We start from the raw sequence: 24,315 nt of genomic DNA, 5'->3' as shown, positions 1-24,315 counted from the left end.
CCTCCCTGGCATCCTGGTCATCTGTAGAATCTTTTTTTTTTCTTTTTTCCTCTGTAGACTTTTTAAAATTTGGCATACAGCACAATTCTTCAGTCATACATGAATATACATATATTCACTTTCATATTCTTTTTTACCATGAGCTACTACAAAATATTGAATATATTTCTCTGTGCTATACAGTGTAAACTTGTTAACCTATTTTGTATATACCAGTCAGTATCTTCAAATGCCAAACTCCCAGTTTATCCCTTCCCACCCCACTCCCCTCTGGCAACCACAAGTCTGTATTCTACGTCTGTGAGTCTGTTTTCTATGTCTGTGAGTCTGTTTCTGTTTCATATAGAAGTTCATTTGTCTTTTTTTTTTTAGATTCCACATATGAGTGATACATGGTATTTTTCTTTCTCTTTCTGGCTAACTTCACTTAGAATGACATTCTCCAGGGCCATCCATGTTGCTGCAAATGGCATTGTTTTATCATTTTTTATGACTGAGTAATATTCCATTGTGTAAATAAACCACAACTTCTTTATCCAGTCACCTGTCAATGGACATTTAGGTTGTTTCCATGTCTTGGCTATTGTAAATACTGCTGCTATGAACATTGGGGTGCGGGTGTCTTTTTGAATTAGGGTTCCCTCTGGATATATGCCCAGGAGTGGGATTACTGGGTCATATGGTAAGTCTATTTTTAGGCTTTTGAGGAATCTCCATACTATTTTCCACAGTGGCTGCACCAAACTGCATTCCCACCAACAGTGTAGCAGGGTTCCCTTTTCTCCACACCTTCTCCAGCATTTGTCATTTGTGGACTTTTGAATGATGGCCATTCTGACTGGTGTGAGGTGATACATCATTGTAGTTTTGATTTGCATTTTTCTGATAATTAGTGATATTGAGCATTTTTTCATGGGCCTATTGGTCTTTAGTATGTCTTCATTGGAGAATTGCTTGTTTAGGTCTTCTGCCCATTTTTGGATTGGGTTGTTTGTTTTTTTCTTATTGTCATATGAGCTGTTTATATATTTCTGGAAATCAAGCCTTTGTCAGTTTCATCTTTGGCAAATATTTTCTCCCATTCCAGAGGCTGTCATTTTGTTTTGCTTATGGTTTCCTTTGCTGTGCAAAAGCTCGTAAGTTTAGTTAGGTCCCATTTGTTTATTTTTACTTTTATTTTTTCATCTATAAAATCTTGATGTTGGTACATCTCCATCCCTGGGTTGGAGTCCTCTCTTTGGGGCTGAGGTGGGGCCGGGGGAATAGCCCACAGCTGTGCCCGAGTGGCAGTCTGCTGTCAGTCATCACTCATCTCTGCCATGCGGCCAGGAGGAGGGCCTGCAGCTTCGGGCCTGGTGAAAGTGGATCATTCGTGGGCTGTCACTGCTCAGGGCTTCGTGACAGGAGGCTCACCCCCTTGGGGGGCAGCTGGGCCTCCGTGGAGACTGGCAGGGATGATTCTTAGGATGAGGCCTCCCTGGAACAGCCCCCACTCTGCCGAGCTGGAGAGGCTGCCCTAGGCTGGTGAGGCCAGTGAGGGAGGTGGGAGAGCGAGTGGGAAAGGAGGTTTGGTCCTGGTGTCCGGCACATACCCCAAAGCCTGCCATGCCAGGCTGGGCCCTCTTCTGGAGTAAATGGTTCCAGATGTTTCTACTCCAGCCAGGAGGCCTTTGCTATTCCTGCCGTTTATAGCGCAGCAGAGCTTTGGGCACACTTCCTCCGGGGCGGACTCCCTCCCTTGGGTGGGCTCGACCAAGGTAGGGGGCCCTGGCATGGTAGCCACACCCTGCCCCTGCTGCCCTATGAATGCCGGGGAAGCCCTGGGCTCCCTGAGCTCGCCTCCCCCAATCCACCCTGCTGCTGGCTCTCCCCACCAGCTTCGTCTCAGGTGGAGCAGGGGTGGTGTTCATGCTGAAACAGGCTGCCATGGGCTCCAGGCTGGGGGAGGCACATGTGCCAGGAGCGGCATTTCAGGAGATCTGAGGGAAGATGAGGGCGTGTTGAGGTCAATGCAGGGCGGCTGTCTCTCAAAGTGGTCCTGCTGAGGGGCTGAGGGGTCAAGGGTGGGCAGGACCCCCTGGGGGATCTCACAGTGTTTGGGCCCCTCTCCCACCCCCTTCACTGCTGGTTTGAACAATGATGTGGCGGGCACAAGCACGCACAAAATCAAGTGCCTGCAGGCCCTGGGTCTCCTGCCTCCCCAGATGTGACACACTCTTTTAGAGGGAGGGAAGGGTTCACTTTTTATGATTTGCTCAGTTGCGTAATCATAGCACCTATATTCTGATGGTTAAAAACTATATCCTGGACGTCTGCAGAGTAGAGATGAGAAGTCCCCCTGTTCCTGTCCTCCCCAGCGCAGAGAGGGCCCCTGCGCTCTGTCCGGAGCTTCTGTCCACACCTGCTCTGGGTCTGCACACATAGCTGTGTCCCTCCGCAAGTGGGCGGTCACATACAGCTCTGTGTGCTACTGATGTTCTTTCTGCTACTGCCTGTGGCTACAGGCCTGTTCAGTTCCTGCTTCGATCGGCTGTGGCTTTTCCCCCCTACTCTTCATGCCCCCATTTGTGATAAACACTGGGGGTGCTGCCCCCCTCCTCTGTGGCCTTGAGTGTGGGGAGGGCGTCGGGCTGTGGGGGCTTCATACTCGGCCTCCAGGAGCTGGCTGTGGAGACCTGGTCAGCCCCACTCCAGGCCATCTCTTGGAGTTCCTAGTGCTTAGAGAATGTTCAGACCTAAAAACCGTGTTATGTAAAGCCCTGACCGTCTCCCCTGAGTGTTCTTGGGAACATGGATCCACACTCCCCAGGGGGGTCGGCACATCAGCTGGACTGGTGTCTGTGGGGCTCCGTGCACCTCCAATTAGTGGTGGGTGGGTTGACTGGTCCAGCAGTGGTTCCTGTGTTCTCACAGTGCCAGGTGAGGGGTTGGTTTGGAGAATCTGCCCCTGTGTTTGTGGCAGTTTTGACTTGGCGGGGTCCTCGTTATCTTAGCCCCGTTTGTTTCCCTCACCAGGCCTGTGGTAACTGATACAAAGGCACCATGGTCTTCCTCAGCAGCTTCCCTAAGAAGCTGTGATGTAGCTGGTCCACACATTGCCATCTGTTCCCAGGTGCCCTGCTTGAGTCTAGTTCACCCCTTCACCAACCACTTTTGAGTCCTGCTCTGTGTCGGGCCCTAGGCCAGGAGCCGTGGGCCCAACATCAGCTCCTGATGGGGCACATGGTCTCATGGGGGACCCAGCCGTGAACCAAAGAGCTGCACATAAATGTAAAACCCCTGCCGTGTAGAGACTCCTGGTGCTTCAAGAGGACAAATCCAGGCGGTGGCCCTAATGGGAAGGTCAGGGGGGGTCTTCCTAGGGGAGGTAACTGAGCAGCGAGCTTCAGGGTCAGGGGAAGAGGTGGGCAAGAGTCTCCCAGGCCCATGGGGATTAAGGGGTGGACAGGTACCACAATTAGGGAGCCGACGGGGCTGGGGTGGCCAGGTTTTGGGGAGCTCGGGCTACCAGCATGGATGGTGGGGCTTGGGCTGGAGTAGTGGGGGAGAGAGTCATGATGGGGCTGAGCTGTTGATTTGGGTAAAGGCTTTTCTTTTCTGTTTGGTTTCACTAAAGCAGCAGCATGTTAGACAGACTGAGCGTTATATTTGAGCACTCTGTTCTGCTCTAGCTTGACTGCTTGGTGAGGGGGAGAAGCAGAGGAATCTCTTGATGCCTCTGGCCTGGCCACATGTGCTCCTGCTGCCTGCCTTCAGCTCTGATGAGCCTCCCCCATCCTTTGCTCGTGCTGCTCCTCTGGGAAATCCTTGTGGGCCTCCTCACAGCTCCTCTGAGGGATGGCCACTAGCCCAGCCTCAGTTGGCCCCGATGGCCCATCTTCAGGCTTCCCTGGGCACCCCCAGCCAGGCCTGACTCCCGTCCTCCCTGCAGTGCACAGCGCAGCGGTGAATGCCCTCTCCTTCCACCCGTCGGGAAACTACCTGGTCACGGCCTCCAGTGACTCAACCCTGAAGATCCTGGACCTCATGGAGGGCCGGCTGCTCTACACGCTCCATGGGCATCAGGTGAGGGCATCGGCCTGGCCTGAGTGGCATGGAATGGGGCAGAGGCTGCCTGAAGGTGGCCCTTCCCTTGGAGCCCGATGGGGTGGCTTCTGTGGTCCCCTCGCAGCCTGGGCAGAGGGGTGAGAGGCAGGAACAGGTTTCCCACTCACGACCTGTAACCCCTGGCAGAAATGCTGGTCCTGGTGCTGCAGCTGAGAAGGGAGCGCGGAAGTTCAGTTGGGTGGGGAGTGGGACAGGAGACATTCGGACACAGTTGGCACACTTTTCCCAGGGGCTGAATGGAATCTGTCGCCAGTGACCTCGGGCATCCCTTGATCCAGCGGTTGATTAGTGCCCTGGAACCCCTGGTCTGAATTGCATGGGCCTCCTTGGGACCTTCAGAGGCAGAAACAACAGATGTCTTGCAGAGGCCGGCGTGAAGGAGGGAAATCTTCCTGCACGTTCGTTTGGAAATTCCTAGAGTTGAATCACGGGAGAGAGGCATTCTCCCTGAGCTGCTTTCACTATCTGGTGCCCTGGCTCTGTGGGCAGGCAGTGGGCTGTGGCTCCCTTTAGCATCTGGCCTGGGTGTGGACCTCTCATGCCCACCACCAGGAAGTTGAGGCAGAGCTGTCTTCTGGGATGTAGTTGCCACACCCTGGTGGGGCCAGGGATACGGAGACCAGAGCTTTGCAATTGGTCTGCTTTGCCACCTGTGAGCAGGAGGCAGGCGGGGTAGAGAGTAGGGACAGGCTCTCGAGGGCTGAAGGAGGCCCTGGGGTGCGCCTGTCTCTTAGGCCAGCAGCCAGGTGTGAGGTGTCCAGCCCAGGGCTCTTTGGACCTCACTGCCCTCTGAGTTGGGGCACAGGGGGCCGTGGTCATGGCTTGGAGTTGGGGCGCAGGCCTTTCATTATGCTTCTTTACGATATGGAGGCCGCTTGTCCTCAGCCCATGGTGAGTCCTTGTCCTCTCTGTCAGAGACGCGTCTCGGGTGCAGGACCAGCGGGCCTGTTCCCCCGGAGGCTGGCACATCTCGGTGTTCTGTGGGGCCACTGGGCTGGGGTGACTGCTGCTCCTGTCAGCTGGTGGAGGCCCCACCTCTGTTAGCTGTTTGGCAAGTCAACCATGTAGATTCACCCATACCCAGTTTGGGATCTTCTAACCAGGAGGGCCTTTGAAAACCACATAAATGCTGCTACCTCTCCTGCTCCTGCAAAAAGGAAAAGCCATGCACAGAAACACCACGCCAGCAGGTGCATGTGTAGTGATCACCCAGAGCTTTCTCTTTTCTTGTGAGCATTCTTAAACCGCTGACTCACCTCTTAGCCAGAGAAGTCTTACACCCTTGAATGTGGCATCTGAAAGGCCCTTCCTGTGACGGGCCCAGCAGCAGCACATACAGTAAACCTGTGGATGTTGTTCTCCCCGAGAAGTGAGACCGGGGCCAAGAGAAATGGCATGGTGACTTGTCTGCTGATGAACCTGGAAGTGTGGGAACTAGGCTGAGGGACAGGGTTGGGGTGTGGAGAATGGAGGTGGCTCCAGGAGTCATTTCTTCCTCTGGGCACCAAGCTCGCAGTGCCCAGAGGACGTGAGTAGAAGGAAAGTGAGCTCACTCTGTTCATCTTGCCATCTGCTTGTCCATCCATCGTCCATTCGCCAGCTCACTGGGCTGAGCACCAGAGGTATGAAATGGATGTCGTGGTCCCACCCACTGAGGCTCGCGGTCTGAGAAGTGGGGGACTCCCTGAGAACGTCAGCCGAATGGAGCTCACATGAGATGGGTTGGGAGCCAGGTTGAGTCTGTGCAGTACTTGGAGGGTAGGGCGATGGAGGATGGGCTTCTCCCCAGGCTGCTGCTCCCATGAAAGTGGGAGTCTGAGTGTGAGGCTCAAATTTGTTTCTGTTCCAACCCTCCAAAGTCCCTGTCAAATACAGAAACTTCAGGATTGGTGTGCCACGGGTCTTAGGGGCTCTTCCTCCAGGGGGCCCACGACCCAGCCCCACTGTGTGGTGCTGGGGGATGGGAGCCCCGGGGCCTGGCTTGCTCATGGCTCTGCAGACCAATTTTGGGAGGAAGGAGCCATCCAGGATGGCCCTGACTCTGTACCATCCCTGAGCTGGCTTTAACCTCTCTCCTCTTCCTAAAAAGCTGAACCCTCCCTTCCTCCTCCCCCTCTTCCCGGAGACCTGTGGTAAGAACCTCCATGCACTTGGTGGCAGCTGGGTGCTGGATTCTCCAGCAAGCCTTCAGGGCAGATCAGGCCCGATTCCTTTGCTGCCTCTGCCTCCAGGGCACTTTCTAATGATATGGAAGCAGCATTGTGATTGAAGAGTCTGGTCTTGGAGCTGATGCTGGGGTACAGGCACGTGGTGCAGCTGCCTGAGGAGAGCCTATGTGCCCAGCAAAGCCCCCTGTCCCCACCCTCCGTGCCCCAGGTCCACCAGGGTTTGCTGTGGCTCCTTGTTGCACCTGGCTCTGCCCCTGGGTTTGGGACAATTCAAAGACAGCTGAGGATGCCTTCCTGAGGGAGAATATAGTACAGTTGAGCAGCCTTGATTTGGGCAGTTGTTGAAAACAGAGCCAGCCACCCAATGCAGGTGGACATCTGTGGCTGGGAGCTGCTCTGCTCAGCCTGACAGGAGAAACCTGTGGAAGTTGGGCCTTTGTTGTCACTTGGGAGTCAGTGTGTTCTGAGGATGTCCCTGACTTATGAGAGTTTGTGACATGCTGTTGGGCCAGAGTGGCTTCGCTCCAGGAAAAATGTCTTTGACATACTTGTTGACCTTTTTGGGGTATGTATCACCCCCGCCAAGCCCCAGGGAGAGGACCTGGCAGAGGCGCTGCATCACGTGCTGGGGAGTGGGCTGGAGCCCCACCTGGATGCTCTGTGCAGTGTCTGGTTCTCTTAGTCCCCCGACTCATGAAGTCCCTTCCCTGCCCCATCCTTCCGGGAAGACGTGCAGCTGTGCTCCTTGGTGATTTGAGCTTCCACATTCTGTCCCAGGAGGTGGCTAAGGGCCTCATCCAGTACAGCTGCCACCAGGTGCTTCTGACTCCAGATGAATCTGCCCATCCCGGATCGGGGGTGTACAGAATGGGGAGGCACTGCCAGCCTGAAGATAACGCACCATCCTCCTTCCTCCATCTTCAACCCCGGGACACCAGGGCGACTTCTCTCTCAGTGGTTGGGCTGGTAGGGAGCCTGCTCCAGTCACCTTGCCAGCCGCTCTGACTGAGGCCAAGTGCTGGATGTGTTCGGCTGGGGAGGGTTCACAGCCTTGCCTGATGCCCAGCTTTAGGGAACTACCCCAATATTTTGGAGGACAAACAGCTTGTACCTACTGTTTCTGGTTTGGAAAAACCATCGTTCAGCCTGAAAAAACTGAGTTTCAGGAGGCGACAGATGGAAGGAAAGGGCTCGGATACTGGAGTCAAACCATTCTGGCTCTGCCTCTTACCCTGTGACAGCGGGCAAGACCTTGCCTTTGCTGAGCCTTTCCTCCTCTGTAAGAACCACGCCCTTACCTGTCATACTGCGAGAGGATGCGTCTGTGTTGCCCCTGCAGACATAGGTCCTCACAGATGTTCGTCCCTTTCCTGTGCTGCTTGGGGAAAATGATCCCATGCTGTTCTAGGTGAGAGCTCTTTAAAAGGCCATTTAATGTTCCTGTTAACAGTCCTGGTCCTGGCCCCATGGGTGGGCAGTCACTGTCTGTTAGAAAACAGAGTCTGTGGTAGGGGGCTCTGACGAGTTAGCCCCCATGGATGGGCACAGGGCCATAGCCATCAGCCCCCACCACCCCTGGATGAGGATCGCCTGTTTCCCCTCCCCCCACTCAGCCACAGAGTCTCTCAGCGGCTTATCTGGCTTCTGGTTTTGTTTAGGGTTGTCCTCATCTGCCCCAGAACATCCTCTTGCTCTGGCTTTTTGGTCACACAACTTCTAAAATCTGTCCCACGGTGGGTGGGCCATAGTGATTCCCCTGACCCAAAGGCGCTTGTCCCCATCAGCTGCCCTGGGTGGGTTTGGCCTGCTGCCTCGGGGTCTACAGGTCTGTTTGCATTGCCCTCTCAGTCCTGCCCATTGGGTCATCGTTTCCAGGGCCTGAGTCCCGGAGGACAGGCCAGATATCCAAGGATACCAGGCTGGCTGAGGGGGCCAGCACCCTCTCTGAGTCTCTGGAACGTCTTGCTGTGGGGATCTGCTGTGCCTGGGACAGTTCAGCAGGAAGAAGGGGAGTCCCTAATTCTTGCTGGGTCTAGCACAGACTTGGGAGTGTCAGGCCTGCGCAGGAGCCTCCTCACCCTACCGCACCCCTCACTTTGCAGCAGGAAAGTCCAGGAGAGGGAAGGGCTTTCCCTCCACCCATAGCTGTCTTTCCAAGCCTTGTGCCCTGAGCAAGGTCCCCATAGTTCTCTGTGGCAAATGTGGGGGCAGTGTGCTAGAAATGCAGATTTATTTTTCTGTATTTTCTGAAACATAATCTTGAGCCATGCTCATTTGGTTTAAGTCCCCAGAGCTATTTGGGAAAGGATGGTAGGCGGGACGTGGGTGGGAAGTTAAATCTGGTGTTTGTGGCTGTGCAGTTGGTGTTCGTGTCTCTGTGGAGTGATGAACAGCACAGGGACCGATGGGCCTGTGGTTCCACTTACCACAGCTGGCCCACAGTGAGGCAAGCAGCCATCACTGAGGGCCCAGGGCCCCGATCCAGGGCAGCCGTCTATGCGAGGGGCTGTGCTTGGTTGTTGAGAAATCACAGGTTCAGAGAATGAGATTGGCTGATTCTGTTGGCAGATCGTGCAGTCCTGGAGCCTAGGCTGGGATTGGGGGAGTGGCAACAAAGGGGCTGACCCTTCAGGAGGAGAGGCAGCAGTGGGACAGAGTGGCCTGGGAACGTGGGCCGCCCCCAGCTGGAAGGAAGCTCTCAGAATTGCCCCTTTTCCCTCAATTCTTTGCGGCCCTATGGCTGTTGTGTAGTCCTTCCATTTTGGAGACTTGCTTTGCTGCTTGAGAGGCTCAGATCTGACTTTTATGAGGAGAGGTAAAGGGACATCAAGTGCGAGATCAGCTCATTGACCCCAACTTAAGTAACCGTGAGCTCAGCCCGGCCCCCTGTTCCCTGCCGACAGCCCAAGGTTGAGGGTTGGGAGCGGGTGTCCCCATGGGGCACAGGCGCCCTCCGACAGCCGATGCAAGTGAGTGAGTGCACAGCCTCTCTGGCAGGGGTTTGTGGAAGACACGGCCCACTGAACTGGGTTGCGGTGACTCTGCCTGAGCACGAGGGTCAGAGACTGGGGCACCCACGCCAGAGGCCTCCCGGGCCTACTTGGTCTCCATGTCTGTTTGATGGTCACTCTTCTATTACCTCTGACGTGGGGCACGTGGTGTGACATTCCTATATGTTGGCAGCCAGTGAAAAACTTGTCAAAACCCTTGCAAGGTGGGGGTGGGGGTACCTTGAGGGGTCTTTGCCACTGTAGCTGTTGTGGGTACAATGTGCAGGGTGTCAGGGAGTCAGGCGGCAGCTGGTGAGGAGAGTGGAGAGGTCTGGACAAGCTGAGGGCCTGCGGAGTGAGAGTTACCAAGAGCTGTGGGATCTAAACACCACAGGATCCTTTGTTTTGCCGATTTTCCCCACTCCGTTGATGCTTTGCCATTTGAGAGTGAAGGAACCAGCCAGTATGGGTCCCCTGGATCTAGAAGTTCACACGGCAGAGGTGGCGTGTGGTGAAATGACCGTGTGTGAGTCCAGCCGAGCTCGAGGGCCACGTGTGGCTGGGGCAGCGACGAGAGAGGTGGGAGGCCAGGCCACATCCAGTGCTAATGATGGTCATCTCATGAAAGACTCTGACCACCCGACCCAGAGTGGGAGAAGGAGGGAGCTGGTGGAGCCTGTGAAGCGTCCCTGCCAGTGGACCCAGCCTGGAGCCACGTGGGGACCAGGACATCAGGCAGGTGGGCACCCCCGGCTATCAGGGGAAGGTCAGACCCCCACTTCTGAGGTCCCAGCTGAGAACTGCTGCTCTGAGTCATGCTTGGGAGTCACTGCAGAGGACCCAGACCTTGCCTGTGGGAAGAAACAACTTGGCAACATGCCCGCCCTGAGCTGGTGAGCAAATGAATCAAGAGTGACTAATTGACCGAGAGGAGTAAGCCACCGTGAAGGCGGAACAGTCTCAGAGAACACACATCACATCTGAGCCCTGCTGGTGATAAAAGAGGCTCCCCCAGCCCCCGGGGTTTGGAAACTAGCACGCACTCAGTAACTGCTGGGCTAGAGAAAACCCGCGGTAGAAACGAAACGCTGGGAGAGGGGCAACAGTGAACATGTTACGTATTGCAGACTTTGGGGATCTATGTAAGGTAGTAGTCCGAAGCAAACTTGTATCCTTGAATGAATTTATTAAAACCAAGAAAGATGGAAAATACCTGAATTAAGAGCTTAGTTCAGGAGGCTGCAGAGGGAACACAGAGAGAGACCTTCTGGAGCTCACAGTGTTTGAAGAGCGGTGAGCAGTCCAGAGGCACTGGAGCACTGATGAGGGCAGAGGAGTAGGGCTGGGTTGTCTGGGGCCCCGAGGGCCCACCGAGGGGTTGGGGTGAAGATTGTCGGCAGTGAAAAGATGTGTCTGCATTCCAGTGCATGCTGCCTTCAGCCTACAGCGGAGCCCAGGGCCAGCCATTCTCTGGGCTGTGTTTTGAGCACCCTGAGCTGCTTTCGAGGGCCCTGGATGGATGGTTGGAGCCTTTGTAGAAGGCCGCTCTTTCCAGGAACACCAGGGTATCCGGTGGAGGAGCCATGCAGTCCTCTTGGTGAACAGGCACCATTGGGAGGACTACGGGCCTCTACCCTGGAGATTTCCTCACAGTGCCCTTGTCGCTTGCAGCCACCCCAGAGTTTCCCACAACCAACCTTTCCTGCCCGGACGGCTCCCAGCACCTGCTTTCTGGTCTCAATCCCCCTGCCGAACTGTGGGCTGCCGACCACGTTCCTCAGTGGTGCTGCCACTGCTTGGCCTCCAGCATCTTGTTCCCAGCTTGGCATTTGATGGTTGAGTGATAGTTGAGTGACACCAGGAAATGAGACAGACCCATAAATATTTGTTTGGTTCCTTAGTTGTTGTGACTTCTCGGGGACCTGCCATTCTTCAGCGGGCTCTGGATGGGCAAAGAGCCCGGCTTTTTGGATACTCCATGTACTGTTTTCCTTCCCTTTTCTGTCTTCCCTCTTTGTTTTTCTTCAAAATGAAAACAGTTTTGTTGTTTTGTTTTTGTATTAATGTAACAATGCTACATACTCGTTACTAAAAATTTCAAATAGGGGATATTACAGAGATTTCCAAGAGTCAAGTAAAAGTCACCTGAAATTGCGTCCCCCCATAAGTCCTGTCAATGGTGTGATGACTGTCCACCTGGAAGGATGTCTGAGTGACGCCTGAGCTGCCCCCATCCTGCACCCCACGCGTGATGCCGTGCACCTGGCATTTCACACTCACTGTCAGTAAGAACGGATCGCTTTGTCCTGTTGGATGGCTGCACAGAACTCCCGCACTGCTGTGATCCCAGCCCCTTGGGCTCCACCTGCATGAGAAGGCAGTGAGAGACACGACTGGGGCCTAATCTCTGACCCCTCCGGCCCTGTTCTCTCCTCTTGGACATGTCACCCTTCAGAAGGATAAATGTACAGACCATCCCCAAGGATTAAGCAGGTTAATGCAGGTGAAGCGCTCCGAGCAGCCTGAGCACCTAGTAGCAGCCGGCTTTGTGCTTCTTTCTCCTTCATCACCCTCGTTACGGGCAGCTCGGGGAGGAAGAGCTGTGGGTAGATTCCAGAAGCATGGGCAGACAGGATTCCTCCTGTCTAGCGTGCCTGGGCCCAGGGGGCAACTCAATCTAACCTGCCTGTCTCTTCTGGGCAAGCAGAGGCTGGCCTTGCTCCGAGACCTTGGGTCCCTTTCCAGCCTACAACTTTTCTGGTCTTTTCTGGCACGAGTGGAAGAGCTTGCCAGTGTTCTTCATAGTTCCACTGCTTTGTCGGCCCCACTGCTGGAGGCCGTTATATGGGCAGCTGGGGCTCCTGTTGCTCCCCAGGCTGGTCTGGAGGAACTGAGGTGGCCTTTGTGACAGTGGTCACACTGTTGTTATCGAGGAGAGAACCTCTCTTACCTGGTTTTGCTTGGGGAATGCCAGGTACTGCCACTCTGAAAGTCTGGCCAAAAAGAGGAGATGGTTTGTGGTGGTGTGCTGCTCTGTGCATCTTCCTGTAATGGATTTCAGGCACGGAGAAGAGCCCTCCCCCCTCCCTGGGAGATCATGCTCCCTACCCCAAGTCTCCCTGTGCTCACTGGTCCTCAGAGTGCAGCTGAGGGCAGGCCTGGCACCACCCTTGGGACAGTCGTGCTGTCTCAGCACCTGAGAAGCCAGAGTGGCACGTCTCCTCCCAAGGCCCCAAAGTGAGGAAAGTGACGTGCCTGTTAGAAGAGCCGTCACATTGCTCCCCTGCAGGGCACCTTTAGTAACCCCCTGCCAGCCTCGTTCCTGCCCTGATTCTGGCCTCTTGTGTCTCCTGGGCTCCCCGACTGCGCCCTGCCTCCGCTCATTGGCTCCTCCATGGGGCTCCGGGCTTCTCTGGTCAGTCACAGGGTGTTGGGGGTGGAGGCGGGGAGCACAACCTGGGTCAGGGGCATCGAGTTCTAGTCCCATTGCTGGGCCTGGGTTAAGTCGCTTCATCTCTGTGACCTCCGGCTTCTCTTTGGGCAGGGGGACAGTGGTGCTGGCCCCGGTGGGACTGTCAGCAGGGACTGTCCCACTTACTCCTCTCTGCCATCCCTCGACCCCGTGGCCTGGCCTTTGTCCTGTTAGTGGTGCTCGGGGACAGAGGTCTCAGCAGTAGTCCTCGTGCTTGGGCACCTGCAGGTTCCTTGGCCAAAGGTTGGGGAGGACCCTGGGCTGAATGAGGCTCTCAGCCCTTTGTCCTGCTGCTGCCTTCACTCAGGAGCTTCTGGTTTTCTTCCCATGCATTGAGTGTCTAGAGTGACCTGTGGTGTTTGTTCTTTTTGGTTTATTCTGATAGGGTCCAGCCACCACTGTTGCCTTTTCAAGAACGGGAGAGTACTTTGCTTCTGGAGGTTCTGATGAACAAGTAAGTAAAGAATGGTTGCAGGGGCCTCAGCTGATACCGATCAGGACAGACGGGGGCTGAGGTGTCTTGGGGACGCCTGGGCTGGGTTTCACCAGCTTCCTTGGTGGCTTTCAGCGACCTGGAAGGCTGGATCTTGGGGTGGGGCACTCAGACCCTGGGCGCTTGCCCCCCAGAGCCGATGTGCTGCAGGTGCTGACCCCGTGGCCACATCTCAAAACCCTGACTGCTCAAACCAGCATGAGTTGGAAGGAGTCTGGATTGTTGTTGCCATGAAAAAGTTAAAACAAAGTTCGTTAGTAACTTCTTTTTCCTGATTATAAGTGAATGATTAGATAATTATTGGATGTTTACCCTGGGCCTGGTATTGTGGGTAACGTGGCAAGAGCTTCTCACCTCATTTATTCCTCGTGGCAGCCCCATGGGATGGGCCCTCTCTTCCCTGTTCTGTGGATGGGGAAACCAGGTCTCAGCAGATGGCGGGGTAGAGGTTGCCCCAGGGCCTCTACTCCATCGTCTGACGACCTTTGCTTCCTGGCTGCTCATGTGCTGTGTCCACAGCTTCAGGGAGAGGATGTGTGTGAGGAGGTCCTGCCCCGCCTTGTCACCCTTTGCCCCAAGGCTTTCCGCCTCCCAGCCCTGGTGCCTCCTGCCCAGACTGCTCAGCCCTCACGACCTGCCTCCTGCAGGGCACCCTGGCCCTGGGATCTGGCCCAGATTCTGGCACCCGGGAGGCTTCAGGAGCATTGAAGATTCCACTCGTCAGAGGTCTTTCTTCAGTTTATGTGTGGTGCTGCTTGTTCAGAGAACTGCACTTCCCTCAGGGGGAGGAAGCGGTGGCTGTTTTGAGCCAATGTTGGCCTGGTGGGTCGCTCAGAATGTTCATCCCATTGCTGCTGGGCTTCCCAGGATAGTCCCACTGGCCTCCCAGTGAGCCCCAGCCCCAGCCAAATGGACTGGCTTTGGTTGCACCTCTGCCAGTAAAGCAGAGGGAGGTTGGAGGCTTTTTCAGCACAGCCTGGATAAGAGCTGGCAGGCATCTTCCCACACCAGCACCAGTTCCTGTGCTAACCAGACAGGGTAGAGGAAGCAAAGGGGACTCCTGAGGCTTCCCTGGGCATGGAGGCCCATCTCATTGCTTAGAAAGACTAGGGAAACTGGTACAGTAAATTCACAAATAAAGTCACGGTGAATGAAATTCGCATAGCACAAGAGGTAACCTGGTAGGAGGTAGGACTTCCCCTACCCTGGCCTGTCCTCAGGCAGCCGCTGCCATCACAGGACCCCATAAGCAGGGGTGTGTCTGCCAACATTCTGTTTGGGAAGGGGACACATGAGAGACCCTAGATGCCCATCAGGGTAGCAGTAAACAGTGGTGCTGCTCTACGAGTGATGAGGAGCTTCCCTAAGAACCAGGCTTGTAGCTGCATCTTGATGGGGAAAGCATCCTGGGCACGTTGAGTTTTAATCTGTGGATCCGGGGGTGTTTCTGTGGCCTCAGTTCATGACCGGCCATGTTTCACAATTCCTGCCATCCTGGGAGTGTCCTTAGATGAGTGCAGCTGCATGTGGCCGACACCCTCCAGCAGGGAGCGCTCTTGTTCAGCTTTTGTTGGAGGAGCCTCAGGGCATGAAGATCCTGAGATGTGGAGTAATGGGTGTGATACTGACTCCTCCCTGGGGGCCAGTGTCTGTGCCTACAGCCCTGTGAGGCAGAAACTACGATCATGCCCTTTTCACAGATGAGGAAACTGAGGAACGGAGAGGTTGAGGTCCTTCCCTAGTGCCACATGGTAAGAGCCATTATCTTAACCCTAGTGGTCTGTCTGGCCTGGAGTCTGTATCTGAACCACTTCTCACAGTGAAGCTGACCAGGCCACCCTTCTAAGGAACATCTGTTTTAGTAGAGAGACAGATGATAAACAAAGAAAAGGGACAGAGATGAAATAACTACCAACTCTGATGCTATGAAGGAAGTAAATGGAGGGCTACGATAAAAACTAGCAGGAGGGCCAGGGAAGGCTTCTCTAAGAAGGTGTTAGAGCAGACACTTCGGCCCAAGGAGCCAGCTGCATGGAACTTGGGCCTGGGACGCCCCAGGCACAGGGAGCAGCCAGTGCAAAGGCCCAATAGTGATAGTGTCTCCCCATCCTGCCAGGGCACCCTGGTCCCCTGGGGACCTGTCTAAAAAGCCTGCTCTCCAGGGAGGTGGGGCAGGTCCCAGAGATGAGTGGGGGTGTCAGGTGGGGACCGTAATACCACCAGTGGTCCAGAACTTCGGGGATGGCCTTTGGGCCCATTTTCTCCCTGGAGAAGGACTGGCAAAGGTTTTATCTTCCCCCTGATTCTGTATGCTTGTTGATCTCGGCAGGTGATGGTTTGGAAGAGTAACTTTGACATTGTCGACTATGGAGAAGTCATGAAAGTGCAGAGGCCTCCAGCCACGCTGGCCAGCTCCTCTGGGACTCTGGTAAGTGGCTTGACAGGCACATCCCAAGCCCTGTGACTGGTGGGCTGGGTCATGGCGAACAGCACTGGGCTCGGGGATGGTGGGGCTGCAGGCTTAGGCCAGTCATGGAGAAGAGACCCTGGTCACTTACCAAAAATTGCTTAGGTGCTCATGGGGCTTGGTTTCAAACCTGGAATGAACAGACAAGACATGAAGAGGCTGTTAGAGTAGACAGCTGGGTGCCTAGGCCCCATACCGTTTGGTGGGGGTGTTTCCATGGCACAGGCTGCTGGTTGAGGCCCGAGGAAAGGAGGGACCTGTCCCATGCTGAGCCCGGAGCCACAGGACCCAACGTCAGGTTCCTAGAGGGTATGGGGCCTGAAGCCACAGCTGGGAGAAATAGGAAGGGCCCCAGCCCTGCTGTTCTCACTTCCTTTTTTTTTAAACCATGGAAAGGAAGTTTCTCAGCCACAGACCATTTTTAGTTCCTTTGTTGGTAAAAGGGCATCAGTGTTCCTGAATTAAAATAGTTAACAATATTTGTTGGACAAATATTTAGGGAGAGGAAGATAACTGATAGGGTCTCAATGAATAAGGTCACATTCAGCTTTGGCTGAAATAAACAGTAACGCCAAGGAGGCGGAGCCCTGAGGGTTGTAAGTGCCAGTGGCCGCAGGCTGTTTAAATCTCTCCCTCCTGGACCTTAGAGGCAGCGTGGCCTCTCCCGCCGCGGAAACTGGCCTGAACAACAGGAAGTGGCTTGCCCAAGGCCCCCAACGAGTCAAGGTTGGCCCAGAATAGAACCAGGAAGCCTCCAAGTCCATCCTGGGGCTTTCTTTGGCTCCAGCAGAGGGCCCCGCCCCGCACATGCCCGGCCTGCGTGTCTCTAGGAACAGGCCAGGTTGGGATTTAAAGCTTTCCTTCCAAGGGTCACCCTTGGCCCAGAGTTTTTGTTCTCCCTCCACGTTTGCTAAGGAGTGGCCAGTTCTCAGCTTCCAGGTTTGCTGGGGGTGACCGGGTTTCCTGGTGGTCTGCTTGCTGCCATTTTATATCCACCTAGAAAAGCATTTTCCAGGCTGTGGAGTTGGCGTCCTCTGGGGTATTTGGCCAGCTCCCCCTACCAGCTCCCACACTTTTGGGTATTTATGGTGAGCCAGGCCCAGCCGAGGCCTTTTCGTGTACCGCCCCGTGTATTCCTGACCTTGTCAGGGTGAGTGGGTAAGGTTACTGTTCTCATTCACAGATGAGACACCTGGGGCTTAGTCACCTGCCCCGGTGCCTGGACCTGGGGACCCACCGTGCTGGTCCCTCTGAGTAGGACTGACTGAGCTGGTTATTGCTGGTGGTCGAGGGCTGCCTGGAAGCGCTTCCCCTTCCCAGGGTAGGGCCCTGCCACTTGTCTCTTGGGAATGGCTAGTAATCATCAGCAAGGAGAGAACCCTGTGCTCCTTTTCTTGTAGCTGTTGGGAAAGTAACAATTTGCCTCTTGTCCCTGCAGTCCTGACTCAGAGATGGGCTGTGGGGCATCACCACTTCCCATGGCTGTGGGGCCTGATCATCTAGGATGAAGGGTGTGGGGTGGGGAAAGCCAGCAGGACAGTCAGGGTAGGGCCTGGGTGGGCGAACCATCAGCAGGGCTTAGGAAGACAGGCCTGTGACGGAGCTGTTGTCACAGGTCTGCCCAATGGGCGTCACCACGTGGGGCTCAAATCAGGGAACGCATATGGGCTCTGGAGTCTGAACCCTGGCTGTGTGGTCCCAGGTAAAGCACCCACTCTTCCCAAGCTTTCATTCCACGACGGGACCTGAATATCCCCAGAGGCAGGCTCTGAGGACCCCACATGTGACACAGGTGAGCTCTGCCTACTCACAAAGTGACTTGACTTACTAATCCTAAAATTGTTCCTTGTTTAGGGCTTTTTCCTCATTTGTTACAAGCCCCTTTGAGACTCTGAGTTGCCACAAAAGTTCTCCTCCAGACACACGTGTGCCACTGGTGTACACTTTCAGGGGCTGCTCTGATCTCAGGACTCCCAGGCCAAGAGGAGATCTAGGGGTTTTGTTTGTTTGCTTTATATACATAACATAAAATTTATTTTACCTATTTTTAAGTGTGCAGTTGATTAGCTTTAAGTACATTCACACTGTCTGGGCAACTGTCACCACCACTGTACACAGAACTTTTTCATTTTCCCAAGCTGGGGCAAGCCAGTTGGTATAGCGCTGCTAAGTGGCTAGGCTAGTGGTTTTCCCTGAGGTGGGGAGGCAAGCTGGCAAGTGTGATCTCACCCTTCCTGCCCAAGGGCTTCCATGGTGCTGAGATCGTGCCTGGTGACCAATTCTGACTGGCCAGGGGTCTCAGCTCCTCAGGGAGCCCAGGTACTCTGCAGCCATGTGCCAGGAGCTGGTGAGTTCAGGGAGCCTCCCCCTCTCCAGCTCTGTCCACACATCACCCTTCCAGCAACCCAGGGGTTCTCAACCTCGGCACTATCTATCCTTTGGGCCAGACAAGTCTTGTTGGGGGGGCTCTCCTGCGCATTGTAGGATGTTTAGGAGCACCCCACTAGCTGCTGGTAGCATCTCCCCAGCCCCAGTGACAGTCAGAATGTCTTCAGGCATATGCCTCCTGGGGGCTAGAGCTGCTTCCAGTTGAGAATCACCGTAGTAACTCCTGCCTCAGAGTGAGCCCAGAGAAGGGGTTGCTGCAGCGACAGGAGGGTGGGACTGTGAGCGTGGCTGCTGTCGGGGTGGGAGGAGCCGGGGGAGGGCACCGAGGACGCGGGTGCCTGTGCTCCTGCTCCACTGGGCCGGAGCTGAGCTCCCCTCAGCAGGTGTGGCCCAGGTCTCTCAGCCTGGGTTTCTAACACAAACTCATTTTGTAGAAATGTCATTTGGTTTATCACACTTTAGAATCTTCCAGAGGTGATGGTAAACAACAAAAAAAGACCTTTAGCAACTTGGTTTCCATAACCCACACTCGAAGTGTGTTCTGGCCCTTCCTGCCAGCAGGCTTCTTTGGCTCTGAGATAGTACCTGGGGAGTGGTTTGGTGACTTGGCTTCTCAGAGAGCTCACGAGCACCACCGCCGTGCCGCATCCAGCTTTGTCAACACACTGGGCCTCAGGCCCTGAAGCCGCATGAGTCACACCCGGGCATTTGGGGATTTTAGGAAGCCCATTGGGCCGGGTGCTGTATCTTGAATTCTGGACCACGTGCCTGTAAGAGTTTGGCAGTTTAAAGCCAGAGGAGCAGACCATGGCCAGGGCAGCCCTGTGAAGCTGTGACAGCCCCCTGCCTTGACTGTGGCATTCAACTCTCACTCTTGGAATGAAGGCCATCCTTGAGCCCACTCTGAACAGAGCTCTGTTCACTGCCGGAGCTATTTTCAACCTCTGGTTGAAATTCACAGCTTATTTTTAGACACATTTCATGTTGAAAAGCAAAAGCCATTTCCCAGCCCTTCAGAATGAGAATAATGGGTTCCATTTTCCCTCTATTCTTGGCTCACTTGTGATGAGGAGGGATTTCAGGGCCATGGCTGTGGAGCTTTCTCTGCCTGGGAGGCTGCAGAGGAAGGACTCCAGCCCAGACACCAGGCTGAGGGTGGGAAGGAAACTCCACATTCTGCCCCTGACATGCAGCACAGAGAAAGGCTGGAAGATTTTGGACTGAGCAGTGCCTCCCAGAGGGGCTTGTTGGGGGTCCCCGAGCTGTCTGTGGCAGGGGCTTGTCCTGGCGTTTTCAAGGGTGGAGGATTTAGCTCTGTTCCCTGCCACGGCCCTGGTCACCTCGCCCTCTCTGCACTCATCGTCACAGTTCTCACTCCCTCCTGCTGTCTGTGCTTTGGGGGTCTGTCCCTGAGGCACAAGGACCACTGTGTCTTGGCTGACCTTGGATTTAGCACCTGCCTCCCAGGTCCCAGCCCTTGTAGGACTGATTTTTGCCTCAAGCACAGAATATTTTAAAAACGTCTTTAATAGTAAAGGTGCATTAATTCTGATTTAGTCTTATTCTTGCCCTCCGTCCAAACATCTGAGAGCCCTTATGCAATTGGGAAGGAAAATTTTTCTGGGTGGGGCGGAAGGGGAGGAAGGCCGAATTCTAGGTATTTTCAGTAAAACTGAAAAACCACTTCCTGAGTCCAGGCAACCTTGAGGGTTAGGACTGAGGGCTTTTCTCTACTCACCTCAAATGTGGAGATGCCTGGTCCCTCTCCGCAAGATTTCACAAGATGGTACATGCCAAGGGGCACTTGGAACCGTGTGAGGCACATGGCAAGTGCTCACCAAGCTTTAGCTATCTTTAAATTGTTCCTCTTTCTTCCTCTGTCTGACAGAGCTGGATGAGCCCTCTGCCCCATCAGGGGCTTTGTGGGTCCCAAACCTGTCGGGGTATGGGACAGACAGCAGGCAATGGTGGGGACCCTCCTACTGGGTCAGCTCAGCAGGCTGTCCCTGTGAGGTCCATGCTGGGTTCTAGACTCTTGCACGTGTCAGCTGTGTTTCCTGATGGGAGGTCCAAGCCCTCTCTGCTCCCAGACACGAAAACAAATCCACAAGGTGGGTAGAAACTAGCCTCTTTTCCTCCTTCACCCCCATGATTCCTCAGGGCATGGTGCCCAAGACCCCCGGAGCCTCGGTGCTAGAACTATCCACAGGAAGAGGCAGCCAGGCTAGCCGAAGATGTCTAGTCCAAGGCCTCGACTTTCTCTCAGGATGACTCGTTTCTTCTTTCGAGTTCCTCTGGTTCTGAAGGGGTAGCCCCAGACCCCCCTGGGCCCCCCTGGTAGCTCCCATGGTTCTGTCTTGGGGCTCTGCACAGGGTAGGCTTGTCTTAGGGGTTCTTTGGCCCTGATTCCTGGCCCAGAGAGTCTTGGCACTAGATCTGGTCCTGTGCTGAGGATCTGGGGGGTTCCGGGTGGTGGCTGCTCAAGATCTGGGTTCTCACACAGACACCTGGCTTGCGGAGTCATAGGGTCGAGTTGGGAGAAGGGGTCCTTTTCCACCTGCCTCACGGATTTTCTTTCTGCCTTGGGAACCTGGATGACTTGGGTCTCTTACTGAGAGCACACACTTCCAGCTGGCATTTGCTTTCTGTAGTGATAAGAGTGTGGATTGGAGGAGATGCTTGGCAGATGGGGCATTGTGGGTATTTAGAGCAGGGGTGAACCCAAATTTACGTGTCTTAGAAAGGAGCCTCTCCTTTCTCCATTTGACGCCAATTCTGTCTCTGAATTTTCTAAGGCTGTTAAAGGGGGCTCTTGGCAGCAGGCGAATCAGATGCCAGGCACTTAGGCATCTTGGGAAAGTGTTGGTTTCCTGGGGCCCAGACTCCTAACACATTGGCTGTCCTTGCCCTGGGCTCAGGGCATCTGTTGTGGTTGAGATGTGCCTCTTAATGTGCTGGGGGCTCTCGCATTGTGACACCTGGCTGAATAGCTGGCCATCCACGGTCTCCTTCATCCACGTGAATGAGAGCCTGGTGAGAAACACCCTGATGAGAAGCACAGGAAAGCAGACCCTCTCCCAGCACCTTCCTGCCTGGTTTGACCATGATTGGGCCTGGCAGGGCCTGGGCTTTGGGGGCTGACTTAGGAACAGTGGGATCATGTTTCCTGGGACTTACTTGGCGGCACATTTCTGTGTAGTTCCCTTGGGATGATTCATTCCTGCCCCGTTCGCTGTGCAGAGGAGAAACTTGAGCCTGAAGGTCACCTACTGGTGAGTGGCCCAGGCCCCGATCAAGGCCATGCCCCTCAGTCTCAGCCTTTTTGTTAGCAAAACTAAGAGACCCTTGACTGGAAAAGAACAAGAGGTATTCTCCCCATTTCTCAGTGGGAAAAAGGATCCTAGCATCCTCAGCCGCTGAGACAGATACCCAAGCCCTAGAGTCTGGTGACTCAGAAATACAGCTGTCTGTCACTTTTGTGGGTGTGCACTTGTGTGGAGCCCTGGCAGCACTGCCTCACAGCCTCTGGTGTCTGCATACCCATTACCATCGGTAAAATTTGACTCCCCACTGCATGTCCCTGTTATTCCTGCCACCAAGACCCCAAGGTTCCTCTTCTGTGAGGCATCTCTAGATCCCCTGCATGGCCTGGGGCTGGGCACAGTACAGGTGAACAATAAGAGACCTGGTTGGCCACGGCCTGGCACTTCCTGGGATGGGGACAGCAATCTTACAAGGATGGCTGTCCTGGAAAGGGTTCTTGGGCAGCCCTGCTAGGGAGGTGGATGATGCTGGAAACTTCTGGCTCTGGGAGCCACTTTAAGAGCTTGGCTGGCAGTAAGAGCTGTATTGCTCCTGTATCCTGTTCCAAGCTGAGCTAGGGCCTGGCTGGATATGGCGCATCTCTCCTGTAACCTCAGGCAAGTCATCTGGATTCTCTGTACCCTGATTTCTCTCTATCGGCCTACATTACTCCTTTGGGCATTTTCCATTTTACAGGCTCACTCGGCAGAAGACCATCCTGCGGGGGGTCGAGGGGAGCAGGGCAGCTGCAGCGGCCTTTGCTACCTCTGGGTGACAGAGGCCGTCAGACAAGATGCCTCACTTCACAGTGGATTGCATTTTCCCACCTGTGCTCTGGGTTTCTTGTTTTCCATGGAAAAACAGAAGAGACTAGAAATTTAAAAGATTCAATATTTGTTACCAAATTACAATTCTTAAAGAAAGTTTCCTGCTTGAAACAGCATCCTTGGGCAGTAGCTGGTGGGTGACTTGGCTGAGAATAGTCTAAGAGCACCAGAGATTCCGATGCCTCTGCTAGGGGTCACAGTTGGGGCTGGGCCCTTCCTGCCGACCTGTTGTGTTCAGTCCTGGGAAGCAGGCAGGATCCCTTCTCCTTTTCCCTTCAGAGGCTACAACTGATTTACCGGGAGATGGGTCAGGGCTGCTACCAGGCACATGTTAAATAATTACGGTGTTTACCAGAATAGAGGGGTTGCCTTTGGAAAAACAAGAACAATGTTTGCAGAAATGAATCAGGAGGAGTTACTGGGCTTCCAGGCAGTGGGGAAACGCAGTGTAGTGAGGAGATGGGCCTTTTAACGTTTCACATTCATTGCAGTAAGCCTCTTAGATTGGTTCTTAACTGTTTGTGTGCATCAGAATCACCCTGCAGACTTGTTAAAACTCAGCTTGCTCCCTCCCCAGAGGGTCTGATTCAGTAAGGAATTTACATTTCTAACAAATTTCTAGGTGATGCTGATGCTGCTGGTCCAGGTAAAGATGAAAAACTTAAATAATAAAAAAAAACTGTGATGGTTAAGGGATGGGGAAATAGACTGGTGCAATCTTCATATAGGACAATATCTACAAAAGTATTAATATGTATTCCCTCCCCCTTTTTAAAAATTGAGGTGAATTTCACATAACATAAAATCAACCTTTTTCTAAAGTAAGCAATTTAGTGCATTCACCATATTGTGCAACCACCATTTATATCAAAACGTTATCACTCCAAAATAAAACTCCGTATTCATTTAAGCAGTTACTTTCCATTCCCCACTTCCCCAGTCCCTGGCAGCCACCAGTCTGCCTTCTTTTTCTGTAGATTTAATTATTCTGAGCTTCACTCTGGAATTCAGAGGAAACCGGAACACCCTGGTGTCAGCTCTGTGTGCATCTGGACACACCTGGTGCATAAACCTGGGCACACACACACTTTTGAGAGCTCTTTTATCTCTTTCAAGGGTCTCAGAACTGTTCTGGGCTTCCTTTCCCACTGGCAGCCAAAGCGTGGGTTCAGGGTCAGTGGAGATTCCACAGTTGCACATGGGGAAGTGAGCCCAATCGCTGGACCGTGGAGTCCTGACATTGTGGTGCTTTACTTCAAGGTACACGTGGCCCCAGGCAGGGCAGGCTGCATGCCTCAGAGTGCCTTTATTTCAGCCCTGGGGCCACCGCTGTGATGCTGCCCTTTTGGTGACAGCGATGATGAGCATCTACATGCCTGGTCAGGCCACGCTGACAAGTCCCCTCTCAAAGGGCAGCCAGCTGAGGTCATGCATGTGGAGCAGAGAGGGTGGGCTAGAACTGAGGCCACAGGCATCTGAGAGTCTTTCTTTCTTTCTTTCTTTTTGGTTCCACGCTGCTTTCAAACCCAGAAACCTGAAAATGGAAGAAATGAGCCACAAGTGGAAATAGACCCCATTGCTCAAATCTGACTCTGATTCTTTGGCCCACATCCCCTGTTCTCTAGTGGAGCTGTACTCATTCTTTTAGTCTGTTTCCAGATGGCTCCTCCTCCACGCAGCCTTCCCTGGAAGGGCAGCAGGTCATGACTTCGTTCTGCTCTGCCTGCCCAGAGGCTCTGCTGCTGGAGCAGCCCCTCTTCTGTGGCCAGCTCTTCGCAGGCCTGCCTTGTTTCTCTGGAGAGCTGGGACCTTGGTCTCCCCGTCGTGGCCAGTATACATCTGGAACACAGAATGCTCAGGAATTCAGAGCGCAGTGGGCACATGCGTGCTGTCTGTGGGCAGCGTGGGCTGTGTGTGTGAGGCTAGAGGCCGGCTCCCGCTCTTTCCTTTTGGCATTTTTGATGGTCCCAGGAAACCACCTTCTGGCCTGGTTTGGCAGTGTGGGGGCAGGTGGCGTGGGCTTTGTCTGGCAGTGGAGGGTGGGAAAATCCATGTGTCTGGACTAGAAGTTTTAGTCCTTGTTTTCTTTTTCAATGGGAA

General features: G+C 54.1%; 1 protein-coding gene across 6 annotated transcripts in view; it reads left to right on the top strand.

Annotated features, from left to right (window-relative positions):
- Nucleotides 1-24,315, top strand: part of POC1A (POC1 centriolar protein A) — a 67,145-nt gene that overhangs the window by 11,775 nt on the left and 31,055 nt on the right. For 4 of the 6 annotated variants that reach the window (XM_072941404.1, XM_072941402.1, XM_072941401.1 and 1 more), the window contains exons 7-10: nucleotides 3,932-4,065; nucleotides 13,123-13,191; nucleotides 15,560-15,658; nucleotides 17,400-17,489. In XM_072941404.1, coding sequence (XP_072797505.1) covers nucleotides 3,932-4,065; nucleotides 13,123-13,191; nucleotides 15,560-15,658; nucleotides 17,400-17,489 — 392 coding nt within the window. The remainder of the gene's footprint in view (nucleotides 1-3,931; nucleotides 4,066-13,122; nucleotides 13,192-15,559; nucleotides 15,659-17,399; nucleotides 17,490-24,315) is intronic. The other 2 variants (XM_006196376.4, XM_072941405.1) reach the window with 1 other exon arrangement.

This window comes from Vicugna pacos, chromosome 17 (genome assembly GCF_048564905.1).
Source record: "Vicugna pacos chromosome 17, VicPac4, whole genome shotgun sequence".
Taxonomy (NCBI): Eukaryota; Metazoa; Chordata; class Mammalia; order Artiodactyla; family Camelidae; genus Vicugna; species Vicugna pacos.
The sequence above is the reverse complement of the archived record's forward strand: the minus strand, read 5'-3'. Positions and strand labels throughout refer to the sequence as shown.